This window comes from Hippopotamus amphibius, chromosome 6 (assembly GCF_030028045.1).
Source record: "Hippopotamus amphibius kiboko isolate mHipAmp2 chromosome 6, mHipAmp2.hap2, whole genome shotgun sequence".
Taxonomy (NCBI): Eukaryota; Metazoa; Chordata; class Mammalia; order Artiodactyla; family Hippopotamidae; genus Hippopotamus; species Hippopotamus amphibius.
Genome location: NC_080191.1, coordinates 55,541,827 through 55,563,390, shown reverse-complemented (window position 1 = coordinate 55,563,390; position 21,564 = coordinate 55,541,827). Strand labels below are relative to the sequence as shown.

Genomic DNA, 21,564 nt, shown 5'->3' with positions numbered 1-21,564 from the left:
CTCAGTGGACTGCATTCCTACTTGCAGCTGCACCCAAGCAGAGATGAGTGCTATATCTCTGCTCATCAATAGAGACCAGCCAGTGGCCCCATCTGGCCTGCGAACTCAGTTGGCAGCTCTGCTTGATTTGTGTCCCTGGACAACTGGCATTACTGGCCTTGGAGCTCTTTCTACCACCCGGCCAGGGCAGGGAGGCAGATTCCCAGCCCCGCCCAACAGCTGAGCACAGTCTCCATCCCACCCCACCAGGAAGCCTGGCCAGAGAACCCAGGCAGCCATGGAGCCCATCCAACAGCCCTGCTTGGGCAGGGAGCCAAACCAGCAGCCCTACCAACTGTTGAGCACAGCTTCTGGCCTTGTATAATCAGGGAGCCTGAACGGTGACCCTGGGCAGCCTCAGAGCCCAACCTACAGCTACAACCAGCCATGGAGCCCAGACTACAACCCTACTCAATGGTGAAGTCCAGCCGAGGGCCTTCTGATTGCTGAACACAGCCCGCAACCTTGCCTGCTGAGGAAGCCCAGCCTGTGACCCCACCCAATTGCCAAGCATAGCCTGTGGCCCCACCCAACAAGAAAGCTTAGACAACAACCCAGGTAGACCATGGAGCACAGTCTCTAGGCCCACTCACTATGGGATTCAGCTGGCGTGCTCTCCTAACCAGAGAGCCTGGCCAGTAATCTTGCCCAGCAGGGGAGCATGGTCAGCGGCCTACCTGATGGCAAAGCCTAGACTGTGGCCCCGCCCAACTCCAGGGCACAGCCTGCAGCCCTGCATGATCACAGAGCACAGCCTGAGGCCTCACCTGAACACAGAGTCCAGCCAGCAACAACCTCTGGTCTAGGAGGACAGCTAGAGACCCCATCAAGAGCAAATGCGGAGACCAGCTTATAGCCCTGCCCAATCACAGGGTCCAGCCAGTGGCAGTGCCCTGCCAGGGAACATAGCCTGTGACCTCACCCAGTCAGAGGTGATTGAAGGGCCCAGCCAGCAGCACCCCCAGCCCCACCCCAACCTCAGAGCATGGAACATTTTCCAGGATAGATTGTATGTTAGACCACAAAACAAATCTTAATAAATTCAAGAAAATGGAAATTATATCAAGGATCTTTTCCAACCACAATGATATGAGAGTAGAAATCAATAACAGGAAGAAAGCTGGAAAAGTGACAAATACATGGAAATTAAACAACACACTCCTGAACAACCAGTGGATCAAAGAAGAAATCAAAAGAGAAATCAAAAAAAATTTCTGGAGATAAACAAAAAAGGAAACCCAACATACCAAAACTTATAGGGTGCAGGAAAGGCAGTTCTAGGAGAAAATTTTATAGTGATAAATGCCTACATTAAGAAAAAGAAAGATCTCAAATAAACAACCTAACTTTATACCTCAAGTAACTAGAAAAAAAAGTAACAAACGAAGCCAAAAGTTGGCAAAAGGAAGCAAATCATAATGAGCAGAGCAGAAATAATGAAATAAAGAATAGGAAAACAATAGAAAAGGGTGACAAAACTGATTTGGTTCTTTGAAATTACAAAGAAAATTGACAAACTTTTAGCTAGAGTAACTAATTAAAAAAGAGAGAGGACCGAAATAAATAAAAATTATAAAGGAAAATGGGCACATTACAAGAAATACCAAGGATCATAAGAGACTACTCTGAACAATTATAAGCCAACAAATTAGACAACCTAGGAGAAACTGATAATACCCTACCAAGACTGAATCATGAGGAAACAGAAAATCTGTCAATAATATCAGTAATGAATCAGTAATGAATCAATAATGAATAAGGAGGTGGAATTAATAATTAAAAACCTCCCAACAAAGAAAAGTCCAAGACCAGATGGTTTCACAGGTGAAATCTACCAAACATTTACAGCCAATTCGTCTCACTCTTCAAAAAAATTGAAGGGAAGAGAACACTCTCACACTCATTTTATGAGTCCAGCATTACCCTGATACCAAAGCCAGATAAGGACACCATAGGAAAGGAAAACTATCAACCAATATGCCTGATGAATACAGATGCAAAAATTTTCAACAAAGTAGTGGCAAACCAAATTCAGCAGCACAGTAAAAGGATTATACACGGTGATTAAGTTGGATTTATTCTGGAATGCAAGAATGGTTCCCCATATGCAAATCAGTAAATGTAATATATTACATTACTAAAATGAAAGATAAAAATCGTATGAGCATCACAGTAGATGCAGAGAAAGCATTTGACAAAATTCAAATGATAATAATTCTTGACAAATTGGGTACAGAAGGAATGGGCCCCAACATAATAAAGGGCATATATAACACCCCCACAGCTAACATCATACTCAGTGGTGAAAGGTTGAAAACTTTTCCCCTATGATCAGAAACAGGACAAGGGTGCCCACTCTCACAAGTTCTATTCAACATAGCCCTAGAAGGCCTAACTAGAGAAATCAGGCAAGAAAAAGAAGTAAAAGACATCCAGATCAGAAAGGAAGATGTAAAGTTGTCTCTGTTTGTAGGTGACATGGTCTTATATAGAGAAAAATCCTAAAGACTCCTCCAGAAGACTTTTATAACTAATAAATTTAGGAAAGTTGTAGCATACAAATTCAACATACAGAAATCATTGTGTTTCCTTACACTGACAGTGAAGTATCTGTCAAATAAACAAAGAAAACAATCCTATTTACAGTAACATCAAGAACAATCAAATACTTGGGAATAAATTCAACACAGGAGATGAAAAGTCTGTACTCTGACACTGTAAGACATTGATGAAAGACACTGAATAAAACAAAGAAATGGAAAGATATTCCATGGATTGGAAGAGTTAATATTGTTAAAATGTGCATACAACCAGAACCACATATAGATTCAGTGCAATCCCTATTAAGATTCCAATGGCACTTCTTACAGAAATAGAAAAAAAAAATCCTAAAAGTCATATGGAATCAAAAAAGACCCCTAAGAGCCAAAGCAGTCCTGAGAAAGAAGAACAAAACTGGAGGCATCATACTTTATGCTTTCAAGTTATATTTCAAAGGTATAGTAATCCAAAAAGTATGATACTGGCGTAAAAATAGCCTTATAAACCAATGGAACAGAATAGAGAGCCTAGAAATAAACCCACACATATACAGTCAACTAATATTTGACTAATAAGAATACTCAACGGGGAAAAGATAATTTCTTCAAAAAATTCTGTTGGGAAAACTCGATATTCACATGCAAAAGAGTTAAACTGGACCTCTATCTTACACAGCTTAGAAAAATTAACTTGAAATGGATTAAAGACTTAAATTTAAGACCTGAATCCTAGAGGAAAACATAGGGAAAATGCTGCTTGACATTGGTCTTGACGGTGATTTTTGAAAGCACAACCAGCAAAAACAAAAATAAGCAGGTGGAACTAAATCAAATTATAAAGCTTTTGCACAGCAATAGTAATGATCAACCAAATGCAAAGGCAACCTAGGAAAGAGAGAAAATACTTGCAAACCACATATCTGATAAGGAGTTAATATCTACAATATACAAGGAATTCCTACAACTGAATAGCAAAAAAAAAAGTTATCCAATTTAAAAATGGGCAAAAGGGACATCCTAGGTGGCGCAGTGGTTAAGAATCCACCTGCCAATGCAGGGGACATGGATTCGAGCCCTGCTCTGGGAAGATTCCACATACCATGGAGCAACTAAGCCCGTGCACCACAACTATTGAACCTGTGCTCTAGAGCCCACTAGCCACAACTGTTGAGCCCATGTGCTGCAACTGTTGAAGCCCACGCTCCTAGAGCCTGTGCTCCGCAACAAGAGAAGCCACTATAGTGAGGAGCCTGTGCACCACAATGAAGAGTAGCCCCCACTCGCAGCAACTAGAGAAAGCCCATGTGCAGCAACGAAGACCCAACACAGCCAATAAATAAATTAAATAAATAATAAATTTATATATAAAAAAAAAATTTGGCCTTGTGTTTCTTTAAAAAAAGAAAAAAATGGGCAAATGACCTGATTAGACATTTTTACAAAGAAGATAGTCAAACTGCCAACAGGTACATGAAAAGATGCTAAACATCACCAATAAGCATGGAAATGCAAGTAAAGACCGCAATGATACATCACCTGACACCTGTTAAAATGGCTGTTATCAAAAGACAAGAGATAAAACTGGCAAGGATTTGGAGGAAATGGAACCCTTGTGCACTGTTGCTGCAGCCACTGTGGAAAAGAGTATGGACGTTCTTCAAAAAACTAAAAATAGATCTACCATATATTCCAGCAATTCCACTTTTGCATGTATCTGAAGGAAATGAAATCACTATCTTGAAGATATCTCCACCCCCATATTCACTGCAGCATTGTTTACAAGTGAATACCTGTAAACAACCTAAGTATTCATCAACAGATAAATGATAAACAAGGCACTGAATCTGCCCAAAGTTCTGCCATGTGAAGTCTTCATATTAACCGCAGTGTAAATGAATGTAAATGCAAAATGTACATTATTTTTTCTATTGAGCTTTTAACTCAATTTACTCAAGGTATTCCATTATTAAAAAGGAGGCCTGCTGGTACCATGTTTTGCTTGCCCTATTCGTTCAAGGTCCTTAATATATTTTCCTTTTTTTTTTATACAGTTCTTGAATTTGCCTAGCTTTTCTTTTGATAATTCTTCAACCTACTCAGGTAGCTGGGATTTATATTCTTGTATGAGTATACTTCTTCCTATTTTTCTCCTTAACACCACGTTCCGATGTCTGCTATACAAACTCTAGCTTATTGTTGAATGCAATAACAGTGCCTTTGATTAATTTTGGAGATTTCATAAACTCCATAGACACAAGAAAATAAATTCTGCCAAATATTTCTATTTCACTGAACTGTCCTTTCAGATCTCTTGCATAATCTCTTTCAGTTATATGGACGTTATCACAGGAATTGCTGGTCTGAAAATTTAAAATAAAATATGACCAAAATTGAACTTTATTATCATATTTCGTATCTTTCTATTTCTGTCCGACATTTAAATTTGCCCACTGAGGAAGCTGCTGATGGTAACGATGCCATAGATGCTGGAAAGTCTAGGTCCCTTAAACCGTGGAACCTTGCAGTGATGGTGGAATTAACTGTTTAACACATTTTGCACACCTTTGGAGATCAAGTCCCAGCTTTTGAGTGCCAGCTCTTAATAGGAGCACATGTATTCCTTTGGCTCATTGATCTATGGATTGGAGTGGAAGTGACTAGACTGTGAAGTAGAGACTGGGGCAAGATTCATTTTTCAATCACTAAAGAAGCTCATTTTACTCAATACAGTTGATGTAGTCTCTTCTATTTGTTTAGTTGATATTTTGGCTTTGCTCACATAGCCAAAATATTTCTCGATTCATTTTCTCATACTTTTGAGCTTGTGGTATTTCATAAAGGAAGTTAAAGAAACTTCATGCAGTCAAGGAAATGAAATATTTGTCAAGGTTTTGCCTAACTATTTCTGAGTCAGTGAATACTGCTGCACTTTCTCCCATCTGTACACAAGTGTCTGAATAAAGCGCGTCTCATTCCCTGCAGGAGCTTCAAAGAGACATAGAGAAACACAGCACGGGTGTAGCCTCTGTCCTCAACCTGTGTGAGGTTCTACTGCATGACTGTGATGCCTGTGCCACAGATGCCGAGTGTGATTCCATCCAGCAGGCTACACGAAACCTGGACCGGCGATGGAGAAATATCTGTGCTATGTCCATGGAAAGAAGGCTCAAGTAAGCTGGGATGCGCAAACAGTTGGGAGAGAGGAAGGACCAAAAAAAAAAAAAAAAATTTACCCAGAGTATTTACTGTTCGCCATTTCCTTTTGGTTGCTATGTCCAGAAATAGCCTTGGTTTCCCAAACTTGCCATCATCTACATTTACTTGGGCAAATAAGTAGGTATGAAGGTCATATATAAATATAACAAGCCAAGTTACACCTGACCTAACAGATTAAATATAATTCAGAAAAATTAAAATACGCCCTTGCTGAATAAATATGCTATTATACAGTTGGTGATATGGAAGAGTAACATTCTTTCATTAAAAAGGAAATAATAAAACACAGGACTTATCTTTAAGCCCTTTGAAATTCAAGGCAGTAAAAAAATAGTGATACGTTAGAAAATTTTCACAATGACTTAAGGCTCTCTGGGGAACTCTTGAAAGATTAATATTTGTCTTGCCATCATCAGTCAGTTTTGATGAGGCTGAATTTGACATTGAACTTAAATGGATTTTCCAACCTTAGTGTTAGTTCAGTGGAACCTTGGCTTGAGTGTGCACTGCAAACACAGTGTTGCACTTTTAAACTTCCTCGCACATACCCAGAACAATTCACACCATGTGCTTGTCATACTCAGTTTGACTAATTCCATATCCAGAGCTGCAGGATGTGTGTTTAAACACACACACACACACACACACACACACACACACACACACACGGACCCCCCCCCCCCCCACACACACACAGCTGTTTCATTTTAGCTCCAACAGTTGTTTCTCTTTCAGTCTGGGCAAATTTGGCTCAAGGAACAGTTATTGTTTGGCACAGCAGTTGCTTGTTTTGGGCCCTCTTAATCCTGTTGCAGGCATCAGACAGGGTTCTGGAGGGTAAACCGTCTCAAACAATCAGATTCTGTTCTTTTCATTTCTGTCTCAGAATCGAAGAGACGTGGCGATTGTGGCAGAAGTTTCTGGATGACTTTTCTCATTTTGAAGACTGGCTCAAGAACTCAGAAAGGGTAGCTGCCTTCCCCAGCTCTTCTGGGGTGCCCTATCCAGTTGCCAAGGACGAACTAAAGAAATTTGAGGTGATTTTCAGTTTCAAACATTTCATCTTTATTTTGCCATGAGAGTAGCCAGCTGGTAGTTGGCATCCCAAGACCTAAACAGTCTGTTCACCCACATATTATTTGCTCAGACAGCCAGGTGATAACTTTCTGGTCATCTTTATTATTACCTCACAAGTAGGCAAAGAAGAAGAGAAAGGAAGTTTTTGCTTTAAGACGGTTAAGAATTGCAGATAAAGTAGCAATGCTCTTCATTCACATTATAGAATTATTCAGTTCTGTTAGAAAACACAAATCGTGATTCCCCCTAAAAGATCTTGGCACTCTTTTGATTTCACGGTTTTTTACAATCAACCTCCTAAGATTCAAACGTGATGGTTTTCCCTACTGTAACATCTGTCTGCCTTCCAAAGTATTTTCTTGATTCCTTTTCCTTTTACCTAACTGGAGCATAGATATATATGTACTTTTTGATCATTGATAAAATAGAATTGACTGCAGAATTATCAAATATTTTAAACCATAAACCGTTTCTAATTATAAATGAAGAGCAGTGCCATTCTTGAGTCACCAGGATTTTTCAATTTTATAGAGACAAAAACAGCAGCAGTACAATTGTACTCATAAAGAAGAAACCATTCAATAACTGATTCCAGTTCCTTGCCGGTTTGGGCAGTCTCGAGGCTGCTCTTTCACTGTGACAGGATGAAACCCCAACTTCTCAGCCTCTCATTTTCACAGAGGACCTGACGTACCCTTAAGCTGACCATTTTTTAATTTGAAGTTTCTTTTCCCATCAATGCCCACTGATTGGCAGTTGTGTTCTCAAATACATTGACAGCGAGCAGTTCTGATGCGTGTATCTTACAAAACTCATTCTTGGTTGCTAAGTCTGCCCCAAGCTCCCTGAGATAGTTTTAAATAAGACTAAAAAAATCTAACCAAATACAGCTGGATTCATTTTTACCTTGTAACACCAATTAACCAGGCAGTTTTTTGAAGCCTGTTATAATAAACATGAAGTTTGGTTTTTGTTCTTGCAGGGTTTAAAATCTACGAGCCATAGGTAGGCAGGTACATGAATCTATAAAAGTGTTCAAATACTATGTGAAACAAATAACAGTTATTCTGATGTCTGAATATGAACTTATATGTAACTATACCACCAAATTCCAGAAAAAAAAATCCTATCTAAAAGATTTTCCCTTAGAAAACTTCTAGTAAAAAGCCACAATAAATTCTGCAGTAGGCTTCAGATCATCCCAGTGTGAACCAACGCTAGTGGAAATATTCTTGTACTGCATCTTATTACACTCAGCTTCATAAAGGTTAAACCTTCTATAATTGGCTTACACTACAAAGCAGATTAAGTAAGATCCTTGTTGATGCTATTTTAGACTCTCGGATTTTGTGGCAAAGGTTAGCCGTATAGTTAAGCTTATAATGCTGTGTAGTTATATAGCTAGTTATAATGAATGATTTTATTATTTATCCCTGTAGTTAATTTTCTTAAGAGACAGAAATAAATTACAAAAACAAAATTTTGTTTGAGGGCAGTCTTTGCCTGTTCAGTTGCACAGATGTTGGGGACAGATCTAGGTGTGCTGTGGTGCCCACCTTCACTCCAGTGAGAAAACATATTCTGTGACTTTCAGTAATGGCAAAAGCTGAACTTTCCTTACCACTTCCTTTTCTGGGGAAATAATTTAAAGTTTTATAGAATACAAGATTGGATTTACTCAGATGAAGGCTCTTAAAGCAACTCTCAGAAGGAAAACCATTTCAGAGGCAGAAGTGAGGTGGCATGTAAACAGTGTGACAAGCCAAAGGAAGCAAAACTTTGGGATTTAGATGAGTACAGTCCAGTTAGTTACACAATTTTCTGTCCAATGCCAGGATGAAAATCAGTCATAAATCATGCATATAAGTTTGAAAAAAAAAGCTTCATTTTATTTTGGCCAAATGATTCTTATGCTAGAGTTATGCCGTATTACAGAGAAAAAGAAGAGAGAGTATTTTGCCCACAGAAACTCTAGGCTGCACATGGGGTAACCTCAAAAGTAAATAGATGCTACTGTGTAAGGTGTCACATCAGCTCTAAAACGATTTATAGAAACTGAGTCATTTATGGGGGCAACAAAAAAGAAATAGAGCATGTTCCACACTTTTTTCTATGTAAGGTTACTTTTATTTTACTAAGCTGTTTTTCTTAAGAGTTAATAATAGCTTGCATTTAGAAGACCTCCTGCAAAAGGCAGTTTTATTTTTTTTATTAACACCGGCATTGAGGCAATTTCTGGATTTCTTAGGAAATAACATATTTTACAAATTAAAGAGACAGTTCTATGATATCTTTTCTCAGTATGGACATCAGAAATTTTGAACATTTTTAACTTGTATTTTAGCATGCATGCAATGTTTTTGTAATCAGTTTGCTTTATGGGAATGTTTTTTCCAGGCTGTTAATTATTTTAAAAGCTGTATTACATATGTATATGTGTATGTTCTATATGTATATGTATATATTATATACATATGTGTGTACATTTTATATGTATATGTGTATATTCTATATGTATATGTATATATCATATATGAATATGTGTATGTTCTATATGTATGTGCATATAACAAATATTTATATTTTATATGTATTTGTATATATACATATATTTATTACTATTTACCATTTTCTTTCATATTTTGTTTGATTAACTGCCTTTCCTTAAGTCACACCAATTATATTACTTTGCTTTAACAAGGTTAGAAATTGTCTTCTCCCATTTTGGGGGAAGAATTGACTTCCCGTTCCGCCTGACATCACAATATGAAGCCCAGACACCCTTGCTGAGAGCCCTCCTCTGGTCTCCCTGTCTGATGTGCTTCTTTGTGGTCTTAGGCTTTCCAGCGACAAGTCCATGAGAGCCTGACCCAGCTGGAACTGATCAACAAGCAGTACCGCCGCCTGGCCAGAGAGAACCGCACCGACTCAGCCTGCAGCCTGAAACATATGATTCACGAAGGCAACCAGAGATGGGACAACCTGCAGAAGCGCGTCACCTCCATCTTGCGCAGACTCAAGGTCTATACTACGCCTCCTCTGTAGCTTAGAGGCCTAGAGGACAGGATTGGGCCATTTGAAAGCAGTATTAGGACATAATCTCAGTGACTTCGTAAGATTGGGATGGCCAGAGATTGGGGTATCCAGCATTCATTTATATGGTTAAAAATTTGAAGGGTTCTTGCTCTTGGGGAAATGACTTTCCAGGAGAACGTTGGAATTGGTGGTTCCATCTCAGCATATGTTTGTGGGCTTTTTCACTTATCTTCTTTTCTTTTCACATCCAGCATTTCATTGGCCAGAGGGAGGAGTTTGAGACTGCACGGGACAGCATCCTGGTGTGGCTCACAGAGATGGATTTGCAGCTCACTAACATTGAGCATTTTTCCGAGTGTGATGTTCAAGCGAAAATAAAGCAACTCAAGGTAATAAATTAGGGTTTTTTTGTTTGTTTGTTTGTTTGTTTTCAAATTGTCAGTGCAAAGAGTCTGAAGAGGAAAGGATTTGTAGGTACTTTTGTGAAGAACATAAAGAAAGATATTAAAAATAAAATAAAGAGCATTACCCAGAGATACAACTCCCATGAACATATATACTTTAATTATTGACTTAATTGCCAGGGTTGTTGTTTTTAGGTTTTGGTTGTTGTTTTTTCTGATTCATTTTTAGTGCCTTCAAATAGTTTGACTCCCATGGTCCAGAGCAGTTTAACTTAGTTATGTTGGGATTTCATTCCACATAGTCTACATTCTTAGGTACCAAGTTAGTTTTTAAGCATGTTTGGTATGTGTCAGGATATAACTCGAACACAGTGGCTAAACATTTTAAATGGGAAGGGATATATATCAGATATAAGGAAAAAGGAAGAGTGTTTAACATCTTGAATAATACTCAGCACAGCTTGTGAAATATTCCTCCCAAGATAAGGTAGATTTTTTTTTTTAAAGTATAGTCGTGATGCCCATAACTTTAAGGTTGTTATAATAGAACAAGGAAGTTACTTTTAATCATTATCGTCATAAAAAATCATAAAATAGCCCTGATACTCTGCCCAGCCTCTCTCTCTGCATCCCTTCCTTCACCTCAACTCTCCCAAGTCGTTTCACAGGTAAATCAATATTTAAAAGCTTCAACAGGAAATTGCTACCAAATGGTAGTTGAATCTTTTCTTTTGGGACTCTGGCAGGGTCACAGCATTTATTACCACCCTCCCTCTCCCTTGGCAATCTTTTTATTATTGAGCAATTTCAACTATTCCAGAGTTTATTCTTTTTTTTTAATTTTATTTACTTATTTGGTTGTGTCAGGTCTTAGTTGCAGCAGGCGGGCTCCTTAGTTGCGGCGTGCATGTGGGATCTAGTTCCCTGACCAGGGATGGAACCCGGGCCCCCTGCATTGGGAGTGCAGAGTGTTAACCACTGGGCCACCAGGGAAGTCCCTCCAGAGTTTATTCTTGTGTCGAATTAAAATTTATCCCTTGAAACTTGTTCCCTAGAGCTTAACTGTTTTGAATCATATAGAAAGTCTAAACAGTCCTCCAGAATTACCTGTTTTTCAAATTGTAATCTTTCCTGCTTGTGTCCTGAAACAATTTAAAAAAAATCATCTGAGAAAAATTTGTGACATTGTCATTTGGATGGTTTCCCTTTGTCATGTTTGACATGTCAGGAAATCTAAAATTAAAGTATTCAATATAATTCTTTAAAATGCTAAATTCATTTCAGTGTGCTGTACTGCTTACCATTGCTTTTTATCAGGGGCCACCAGTGCACTCAACTTTATGATGGGTTTGGATGTTTTTTCCTATGATTCTTTTACCCACACTGTCTGTGGTGGTAAATTTTATTAGCCAAAGGCGCCTCTCTGGTCATGGAATTCTAACGATTCCATTTCTGCCTCTTGTTCTGATTTGAAATTTTTATGTTTCACTTTAGAAAGTCATAGCCTCTTGGGTTGTCATTGTGTATGGTAAATTTCATATCCCTTATGTGGTTTTTCTAAATATGTATCTTAGAATTGCTTCATGTCCATGTGAGCAATAACAAATTACACGTCATATGTGTTCCCTAGGCCTTCCAGCAGGAAATAGCATTGAACCACAATAAGATTGAGCAGGTAATTGCCCAAGGAGAACAGCTGATAGAAAAGAGCGAACCCCTGGATGCCACATTCATTGAGGAAGAGCTGGATGAACTCCGACGTTACTGTCAGGAGGTCTTTGGGCGCGTGGAAAGATACCATAAGAAGCTGATTCGACTGCCTGTATGTGACATTGTTTTTTCATTATCATGAAATCTAGAGAGAATTAATAATGTGGGCTTAGGTAGCATTGTTGAGTGGGCAAGAGCCTGGACTCTGGAGCCAGAGTGCCTAGGTACCAGCCCCAGCTCTGGCTACGTCACCTGGGGCAAGTTATTTCACATCACTTGCCTCAGTTTCCTCAGTTGTAAAACTGGTTTAATAGCAGTACCTGCCTTGTAGAAAGAATTGCTTTGGGCATGAAATGAGTTAGTATATATATACACATAAAGAGCGTAGAAGATCTTAGTATACATCTTCCATGGAAGATAAAGAAGCTTCTAGAAGAAACAAGGGAATGAAGGTAAGCAGTGTAAACAGTGGCTCAATTGATGAGGTTGCTTAATTGAATTTCTTTTTTCTCTTCCATGTCCCTAATTGGTACCATAATCACATCTCATTGTCGAGATGCTATTATTAGAATATTTGGAATCTTCTGTGATAAAATATCTTTTGGATCTGGGACATAAGGTATAATGGGACCAGTTAAGGTTCTATTAGTAATTCCCTTGTGTTCCTGATGTGTGCCATTCTGTGCTTATTGTGTTGCAGGTTAGGTACTAGGTTGCCTTTATTTACATTATCTTATTTAATTTTATATCAATTCTTTGAAGTAGGTCTTAATAGTATTTCCATTTTGCCGGTGATAAAACCGAGAATGTACTACATTAATGTATAAGACATTTTAAAAAGTGATCAGAAGATATTTATTTGATAATAGGAAGTTTAAAAGTAACCCCACCGAGTTAGGAATGTGGTCCAGATAAGCTTGAGTGCTGAGATTTGGTGAGAGGCAGAGCACAGACTGGGAAGGGGGCCAGCTGACCGCTGCAGTAACAGGGCTGGCTTGATCACATTTCCAGCTCCCAGATGACGAGCACGACGTCTCTGACCGGGAGCTGGAGCTGGACGAGGCTGCGGCTCTGTCGGACCTCCACTGGCGTGACACCTCCGTGGACAGTGTGCTCTCCCCCCAGCCCGCCTCCAACCCCTCCCTCTCACTCGCCCAGCCCCTCCAGAGTGAGCGGTCCGGACGAGACACCCCCACCAGTGTGGACTCCATCCCTCTGGAGTGGGATCATGACTATGACCTCAGTCGTGACCTGGAATCTGCCGTGTCCAGAACTCTGCCTTCTGAGGATGAAGAGGGTCAGGAAGATAAAGATTTCTACCTCGGGGAGCTCTCAGGTAAGAAAGAGCTCCTCCTATATGCTAGCTTGAAAGAAAATTAAAAGGGGTGGATGCTGTACTGGAAATCCATGTACTAAGCAGAATCATCTTCCTTCTCCCATTAGGGGGAACCTGTACACAATGGAATGATTGGATATTAACATGATTCGCAAATATAAAACTGGCATAGCCACTGATTTATCCCACATTCTTATGTTCTTACTACATGACAGGCGCTTTATAAGTACTGGAAATACACAGTTCCTTTTCTTCTCAAAGAGCTTACACTCTAGTGCGGAACACAGACAAGGAAGAAACGGCTGTGTGAAATGTTTGACACTAGGATGGCATTGTACACACGGTGGTGTAGAAGCACAGCACAGGGGTGACTAAGGTGGAGCTTTGAGGAGAGGCTTTAGGGAAGAGACTTGAGCTGAGACCTGAAGGATGAATAGGAGTTGGTCAGGAGGACACAGCAATGTTCAGAGCTACATCTTGGCTTTATGATTAGCCTCAGTGCTTTTGATCACCTGGAGTTTGTCCAGAATGACAGGACTGGAGATGGGGAGGCATGCAGTGAACAGAGGAGGTGGAAAGGCAAACCACGACCTGGTCATCAAGCAGCCTGTTCATCATGGAAAGGAGTTTGGCTTTTATCATGAAGGCCATGGAGAGCCACAGCCAGGCTCTAAGGAGGGAGGCAATGTGATCGGATGCATGTTTTCAAAGAACCTGTCTCAATACTATCTAGAGAAAGCCACATTGAAAGAGAGTCCAAATGGAATCGTTTTACAATGCAGGACACAGATGCGATGGTGGCCTGAACTACGGAAGCAGCACTGGGCATAGAGACAATGGAAGAGCTATGAAAAATCATGAGACGGCTCCTCCATAACTAGTGGTTGATTGAATTGGGATTGAAGCGATTTTCTGGCTCGGGCATCTTGGTGAAAGATGCAGGTGGTCCTAGGCTCTGAGGACCATGAGCAAGAGAGAATGTTCTAGGTGTCTGTGGAGCCACAGCGGCAGGGCAGTGAGAAAGGGGGAGGTGATGAGTTCCTCTGTGCACATCCTGAACTTGAGATGCTGTAGACTATCCCAAGGGAAAAAGCCAGCAGTAGATGGATGTGTAGGTCTGAATTTCAGAACTGGAAATGCAGATTAGGTAGTTATCCACAAAGTAGTCCCCAAGGGAAGGAAGAAAATCACACAGGAAGAGCGCATGAAGGGAAACAAGTGTGAAACCTCAAGAAACACATATAGTGAAGGGATGGACAAAGGAAGAGGAGCACTGTAAAGAATCTGAGTAAAAATAGAATAAATAATCAGAGGCAATTTGTAGCACTTGTAAACGCATCTCACACATTCTCTAAAAGAGAATTTCTGCTTGTTTCTGATGGTTCATGTCTGGATTCCCAAGGGTATGACACTGTCTAAAAGGAAAATGATTTCTCTCGTTTTTATTTTGTTTTTACAGTACAGCCTAATAGTTAGGCATTTTGCATCTAAAGCAGAACTGTCTAATATATAACCCTCAGCCACATGTGGCAGCTGAACACTGAAATGTGACTGTGTAGATTGAGATTGGCTGCGCAAATGCACTTATATGAATACGCAAAATTTAAAGACAGCACAAAGGAAGCATGTAAAATATTCATAATAGTATTTATGTTGATTACATCTCAGAATCAGGGTATGTTGGTTTAGTAAAATTAAGCATTAAAGTTATTTTCACCCCTTTCTTGTTACTTTTTCATTGTGGCCCTTAGAATCTTTAAAATCGTGTACGTGGCTCACGTTGTTTCTGTTGAGCAGCGCTGCTCTAGAACCTGACTGTCTCGGTTGAAATCCCAGTTATGCCACTACTAACTGTTGAAACCTAGATGAGTCACTTCATTCCCCTGGACCTCAGTTTTCTTACCAATAAAATGAGAATAACACTTCTGTGCACCCTGTAGGGTTTCTCTGAGGATAAATGAGTGCTTAGAACAGCACCTGGCTCATAAAGCAATCAATGTGAGCCCTTATTATGATTTATTTCAGGAACCCTTTGGGGATCGTACTCCGACTCCTCTGTATGTTCAAGAGTTATCTGCCAAGAATGACTAACTTCCTTTTTTTCCCTAGGAAAGTTATTTTCCTGCCATCAGGGACTCAAGGTTTCCAGACCTTAACTGTCAACTTAAGAGTGTGCTCTTTTTGCAGATGTAATGATCCCTGAAAATCCTGAGGCCTATGTTAAGCTCACAGAAAGTGCAATCAGAAATACCTCTGGTAGGCACCAAAAGCCAAAGCAGACTTTTCTCACTCACCTGTAACAAGCCTCCTCCTCTCCTAGCACTTCTACTGTACCTCTCAAAGCTCTATGCCACAAGCATGTTAAGGCAGAACCTTCCTCTCTGACTGCTGTCTCAGAAACAAAAAACCAAAATGTTTGGTTGATCAACACTGAGAATAAGATTCCAAAAATCGAGTACAATAAAACAACTGCTCAACTTGTGAAATGTAATCACTCTCAGTAAGTGTGAGCCTGTGGTGCCCGTTAACGGCAGAAAATAGGACATGGAAACACTAGTCTTAGCATTGGTGCTGTAGTGCCCTGCTTGGTTGTAGCAGCTCTGACTTCATGACTTCGAGGAGGGTTTGCAGGCCCACCTCTGGCTGAGGAATCAGGGCTCAAGGATCCGGTCCCAAGTCCACCAGCCTATATGTGTGACCTCGGGCCCACCGTTCATCCTCCTGATCTCAGGGATCCCATATAAGACAAGGGATGAAATCAGGTATTCAGCTCTAAAAAATTATACTTTTTGTTTAATAAGTCTTACCCCATAAAACAATTTGAAGTGAGAATGTATTCCACAGTATCTTAAGACTTAGATTTTCCTTTAAGGACAGAACTATTCCTGAAACAAGAAAGCTTAAGGAAAGGAGAATGGAACTTGTTTTGCTTAATGTTGCTCTAGACAAACTGTAGTTTAGGGTCAGTAACTTGGAGGACAGTGGAGAGAATAGGGTTTGACCACAGTGATAGGATTTTGAATTCTGAGGTGATTAGTTTACACTTGAGTTTTTGTAGAAAAGCAGGACAGGAAGTAAAGTAGCATTACTGAAATGGTGACCGTCTGAGTGATTCCAGTGAGAGACCTCTTCCAGGTGTATTTAGAAGGATTTTTTTCCAGAAAAGAATGAATAAAGCTTACTAATATTTATTCTGCTTTCACCCTGTGCTAGCTTCACTCTGATGATCAATATTCTTGTTGAGTTCAAAGACTGTAATACACACACACACACACACAAGATAGTTTTGCAAAAGGCTGTCACATCTTCAAAGGAGATGAACTAGGAATTAGGAATTCTAAGCTGTGAGTGAGAGCATACCTGGATGGAAATGCTAAAATTTTAGCTTTCTCCTGATTTTGTTTCAGGTTTAAAACAAAAGCAAGCCATTTTTAGTTTGATACCTCCACACATACCACCCTGAGCTAGTCTTTTCTTGGTTCACTTGAAGCCCTGCCTTAAGTGAATGATGCAGCCACCTGGGACTTCAGAGGCACTGTCTTCTACTGAGATGCGGAAGGGAAAATTAGAGGGCATGTTTTTTTCTGTTTGATAAGTGACTGCAGAGGGAGCCTGAGAAGTAACTGCCTCTTAGTTATCGGGGAGCAGAAGCCACCACCTGAGGTCTTCAGAAAGCTTACAACATGCAATCTTCAGGGGTTGAACTGGAAGAGGGAGCAGACACACCGGCTATTAGAACCCACCCCAGGCCCTTTGGCAACACCCAGTCTGCTTAGACTCTTGGTCAAGCACATTCATTGGTTTGGTCATTTGAACTCCTAACCCACCAACACGTCAGTACTAAATGTGCTTTCTGATTGCCCAGAAAGCACATTTCTCTACTGCCTTAGCTGTAGAATTTCTTAGCCATCTCCTTGAGTGTCAAGCTTGTAAAGATTCTTATGGTCGCCACTGCAGGGGATCCCAGCACCTTGGAGTCACAGATCCGACAGCTGGGCAAAGCCCTAGATGACAGCCGCTTTCAGATGCAGCAGACAGAGACTATCAGCAGCAGCAGAACTCCCACAGGACCAGAGCTAGACTCCAGCTACCGAGGCTATGTGAGTATCTGGACCCTCGTGATCCTGACACGTACCTGGTAAATCATAGTTGCGTGACAGAGAACAGTCCGTCTGCGGCATGAGGGCTATGTCAGCTCTCCACGTACCAAGCTGCCTTTGAACTCATGGGCGTGCATGTGAAAACAAAGCCCTGTTAGCAGGTTACCGTTTGAGCAAAACTGGTCTGTGCTCAGATCTACCTTAATGACCAACCTGGTCCTTTGCACGGAGAACTGAGTGAAATACGTTTCATTGAAAGCAACAAAATGCTCTGATTCCGGAAAGTGATTTGGCGTTTTTCCAAATTCAGCTAATGATTTTTTGACCAAGTTTATCCTTGGAGCAGCAGATTTTAGCTGGTAGATTACTGACACAGAATTGTTTTAGTTCTTTTCTTGGGTGTCTTGATTCACTTGATGATCTTGGGACTTTTTTATCCTCTGTTGTCTGTACGCTCATTCTGGAGAAAACAATTCTAACAAGAGAGATTTGGGGAAAAGATGGCAAGAGATTGCATTATCAGCTCCATTTTCGAAGTTTTTCATAAAGTATATAATAACTTTATTTGCTCTCCTTCAGTTACTGAACGAATAACTTTTCCCAGAGAATTACCTGTTTCCCTATGCATACTTACGCAAGAGGATTTGAAAGTAAATCTCTTCTATGCCTTATGTCATTTCTTTTCACACTCCCAAAACACAACCTTGTAAAAGGAAAGAAAAATTAATTTCCCTAAGCCTAGTGACAGCTCACACGTACTGCTTTTTTTTTTACACATTATGTTTTTAATTTATTAAGTTGAATGTCATTTAAATTTTATAGTGCTTTACAATTTTCAGGTTTCACACACGTGGTTTCATATAATCCAGTATAACCTCTTTTTTCCCCCTACTTCTATATTCCCACTCTTCCTTACCTCTCCCCACAGTAACCACTAGTATGTTCTCTATATCTGAGTCTGCTTCTTGTTGTTTTATTCACTAGTTTGTTGTCCTTTTTAGATTCCACATATATGTGATATCATATAGTATTTGTCTTTCTCTGTCTGACATTGCACTTGGCATGATCCCCTCCAAGTCCATCCATATTGCTGTAAATGGCAAAATTTCATTATTTGTGTGGCTGAGTAGTATTCCATTATAAATATATATACCACATATTCTTTATGCATTCATCTGGTCATGGACATGTAGGTTGCCTCTATACCTTGGTCACACATACTGCTTTTTGAAACCAGGGGAGAGAACCATTCTAGTTATATAAGGGTGAGTCAAAAGTTATCTGCATTCCACTTATAGTAAAACTTCTATAAATTCTACAGCCAGAGTGTGGATAATTTTTGACTCACCCTCATGTATGCTAATGTTCATATCCTCACCATCACAGAAGACTAATTAATCATGAGCTTACTTCCGGTCCAGTTTGGCCTATTATACTGACTTCTATTATAGTGAAACCTCTTTTTTAAAAATACTTCACAATGAGCATGCTGACATCACTGAGATTATATTTAACACCAATCAAAAGCAATCAAAGTAACTTAATAGCAATGTGATTTGTTAAAGGCTTTGAAAGAAAACATTATGGTCAGTAGAGCAGGAGTGTCTTGAAGTGATTTGTTCTTTTAATCTTTGAATACCGTGCATGATATTAAACATGGAGTTGGAAGCTTTTCTTTTGATGTTAGAATTTATTCCCTTAGTACCTATTAAACATTGCTTAAATTGTCTCATGAAACAGCTGGCTTTAATATTGTTGTATTCTTTTAAGTATTTTAATTATTTAATGCAAATAAATGTCCCCTTGAGATCTGTGGCAATATGACTGTTCCCACACTTCAGTTTAAGAAAAAGAGAGCAGCTTGCCAAAAACTATATACTGTATTGCCAGCTGGGGGCTCTGAGTGTTAAATCCCAGGTTGCTTTAGTCTATTTGATTCATGAATTTTAAAAGAAATTTTGAGGACTTATGCAAAATCACGTGTGCCAATTATATCTTCAAGGCATTGCTTTATGTAAATATGAAGGTGTCACATGTTTTAAGAAGCATGTTTTTGAACTTGACTTTTTTTGTTTTCAGCAGAGCAGCTTACCCTTTACAGAGAAGTAGCACACTGCCACTGTCCTTTTTTGAGGAACTCCAAAGATATTCTCCATGGGAGTTCTTGCAGTCATGACAACATGAGAATTTTCTGACGGGGGTGGGGGGGGGCTGTTTTCTGTCTCTAAACAGATGAAACTGCTGGGTGAATGCAGCGGCAGTATAGACTCAGTGAAAAGACTGGAACACAAACTGACGGAGGAAGAGGAGCATTTTCCCGGCTTTGTTAACCTGAACAGCACTGAAACCCAAACAGCTGGTGAGTAGGTTGTGCTCAGTTCAAGACAGAGTGAAGCAGAAGATCTCGAAGCACCTGGTTGCCCCCAAGTTCCACTGTGCTGCTGACCTCGTTCTACACTGTTCTACCCTGAGAACAGTGTTACAGTGATCTCTGGGGACAGAAGGTGGAGGGGAAAAGCATCACAGCGGTTTCTTTTCCTATGTTCCATGTATTTTAAGGCACCATCTCTAATCACTAGTCAAGAATCTTCTTTGTACGCTCTGTACGTTCCCAGAGCTCTGTCGCAGAAAGAAACCAAGAACTGAATGTTATCATCACCCACTTTAATGCTTATTACTTCATAAAGCTCTTTAGTGTTAAATCTTATATAGCTGATTTTTTTCCCTCCATTATCATTAAAAATGCAGATGGGGAAAACACAGCCACCGTACTGTTATTTACAGCTGACAACAACAGAAAGGCCCAGCGGCATTACTTTCTTCCTGTTGCTGTTTTAAAGTTAGCCACCCATGTAGGTTTCAAGCATTTCCTAAACGTTTTATGTGGAGGAAGACCCCTCGCTATTCTGTGCATGTCTTGTCTTGCCAGGTGTGATTGACCGCTGGGAGCTCATCCAGGCACAGGCCCTGAGCAAGGAGCTGAGGATGAAACAGAACCCCCAGAGGTGGCAGCAGTTCGACTCGGACCTGAATTGCATTCTGACCTGGCTACGGGAGACAGAGGAGGACCTGGAACAGCTTCAGCGCCTGCAGCTCAGCACCGACATCCAGTCCATCACGCTCCAGATCAAAAAGCTCAAGGTAGCTGCCCTGTGCCTTCCCTGCAGCGCCAGACAGAAAGCTGCCACATGGAATGCCCGGTCAGATGAAACCACTAGCCCTGGCTGTTCTGCAGTCACACAGCAGCGTGGGAGTGGTCAGTGGAAATGGACGCAAATGCTTTCCCAGCCATCCCAAATCAGAGTGTTTATAGGAAGGCTTAGAAGGGTTGAGAGCTGGACTGTGTTGCAGAACCAGCCCCATGACTTAATGAATTGGTATTTAAGAAATGACCAGTTAAAATTTCATGAAACATCCAAGGACCTCTGGGACCTATTTAACCTCTTTTAAATGTCCAGGGTCCTACAAGACCCGAGAGCTGGAGAGGACTCCTCTCGCAGATCATATATGGGTGAGTTTTTGGAGACTTAAGGAAGCCACTTGACATTCTGGAATCAGCAGAACTTCTGAAATAGATTATAATAGTGGCAGAAGCAATTTTCGGTGAAATGAATCCAGGAAAACAAACCCATGGAGTAATCACAGTAAAACACCTGATGCTTACATTTGATTTTTGACCTGGATGGGTGTAGTACACAAGATAACCTCCTTTAACTCCCTCTCTAGATCTTAAAAATCCTCCTTAGCCCAGCTGTTGAAATGCGTTGATATGTGGAGACTTTTGTAAGCATCCTGTGGATGGAGAGCTCAGTTTCTTCTTAATAGCTCTCTTGGTCTTGCCTTTTTGTTTGGAAAACGTCAAGCTGTGCTCTTCCTCAGACGGAGCTACTAGGCCCTCCAGGCTCAAGGATTAAGCACACTGCCTTTGTGTCTCCCTGATTTCTGTGTATGCTATTTCTTTTGTGGTGATGTTTTTCTGGCTTGTTTTAGTTGTCGTTTTGTTTTAAATTTTCAAACAGTAAAATGAGTCTTCCCCACAGATGCTCAGACTTCCTATACAGTAGCCTCTGCACCAGCCCCATCAATCTCAGGATGAAGTACCTATC

General features: G+C 40.3%; 1 protein-coding gene across 1 annotated transcript in view; it reads left to right on the top strand.

Annotated features, from left to right (window-relative positions):
* The window catches only part of SYNE1 (spectrin repeat containing nuclear envelope protein 1), a 341,186-nt gene that overhangs the window by 303,330 nt on the left and 16,292 nt on the right, over nt 1–21,564 (top strand). Inside the window, exons 128-137 of the mRNA XM_057737764.1 lie at nt 5,562–5,749; nt 6,682–6,832; nt 9,711–9,893; nt 10,160–10,297; nt 11,943–12,134; nt 13,034–13,358; nt 15,546–15,614; nt 17,316–17,458; nt 19,691–19,817; nt 20,388–20,599. Of these exons, the coding sequence (XP_057593747.1) occupies nt 5,562–5,749; nt 6,682–6,832; nt 9,711–9,893; nt 10,160–10,297; nt 11,943–12,134; nt 13,034–13,358; nt 15,546–15,614; nt 17,316–17,458; nt 19,691–19,817; nt 20,388–20,599 (1,728 nt within the window). The remainder of the gene's footprint in view (nt 1–5,561; nt 5,750–6,681; nt 6,833–9,710; nt 9,894–10,159; nt 10,298–11,942; nt 12,135–13,033; nt 13,359–15,545; nt 15,615–17,315; nt 17,459–19,690; nt 19,818–20,387; nt 20,600–21,564) is intronic.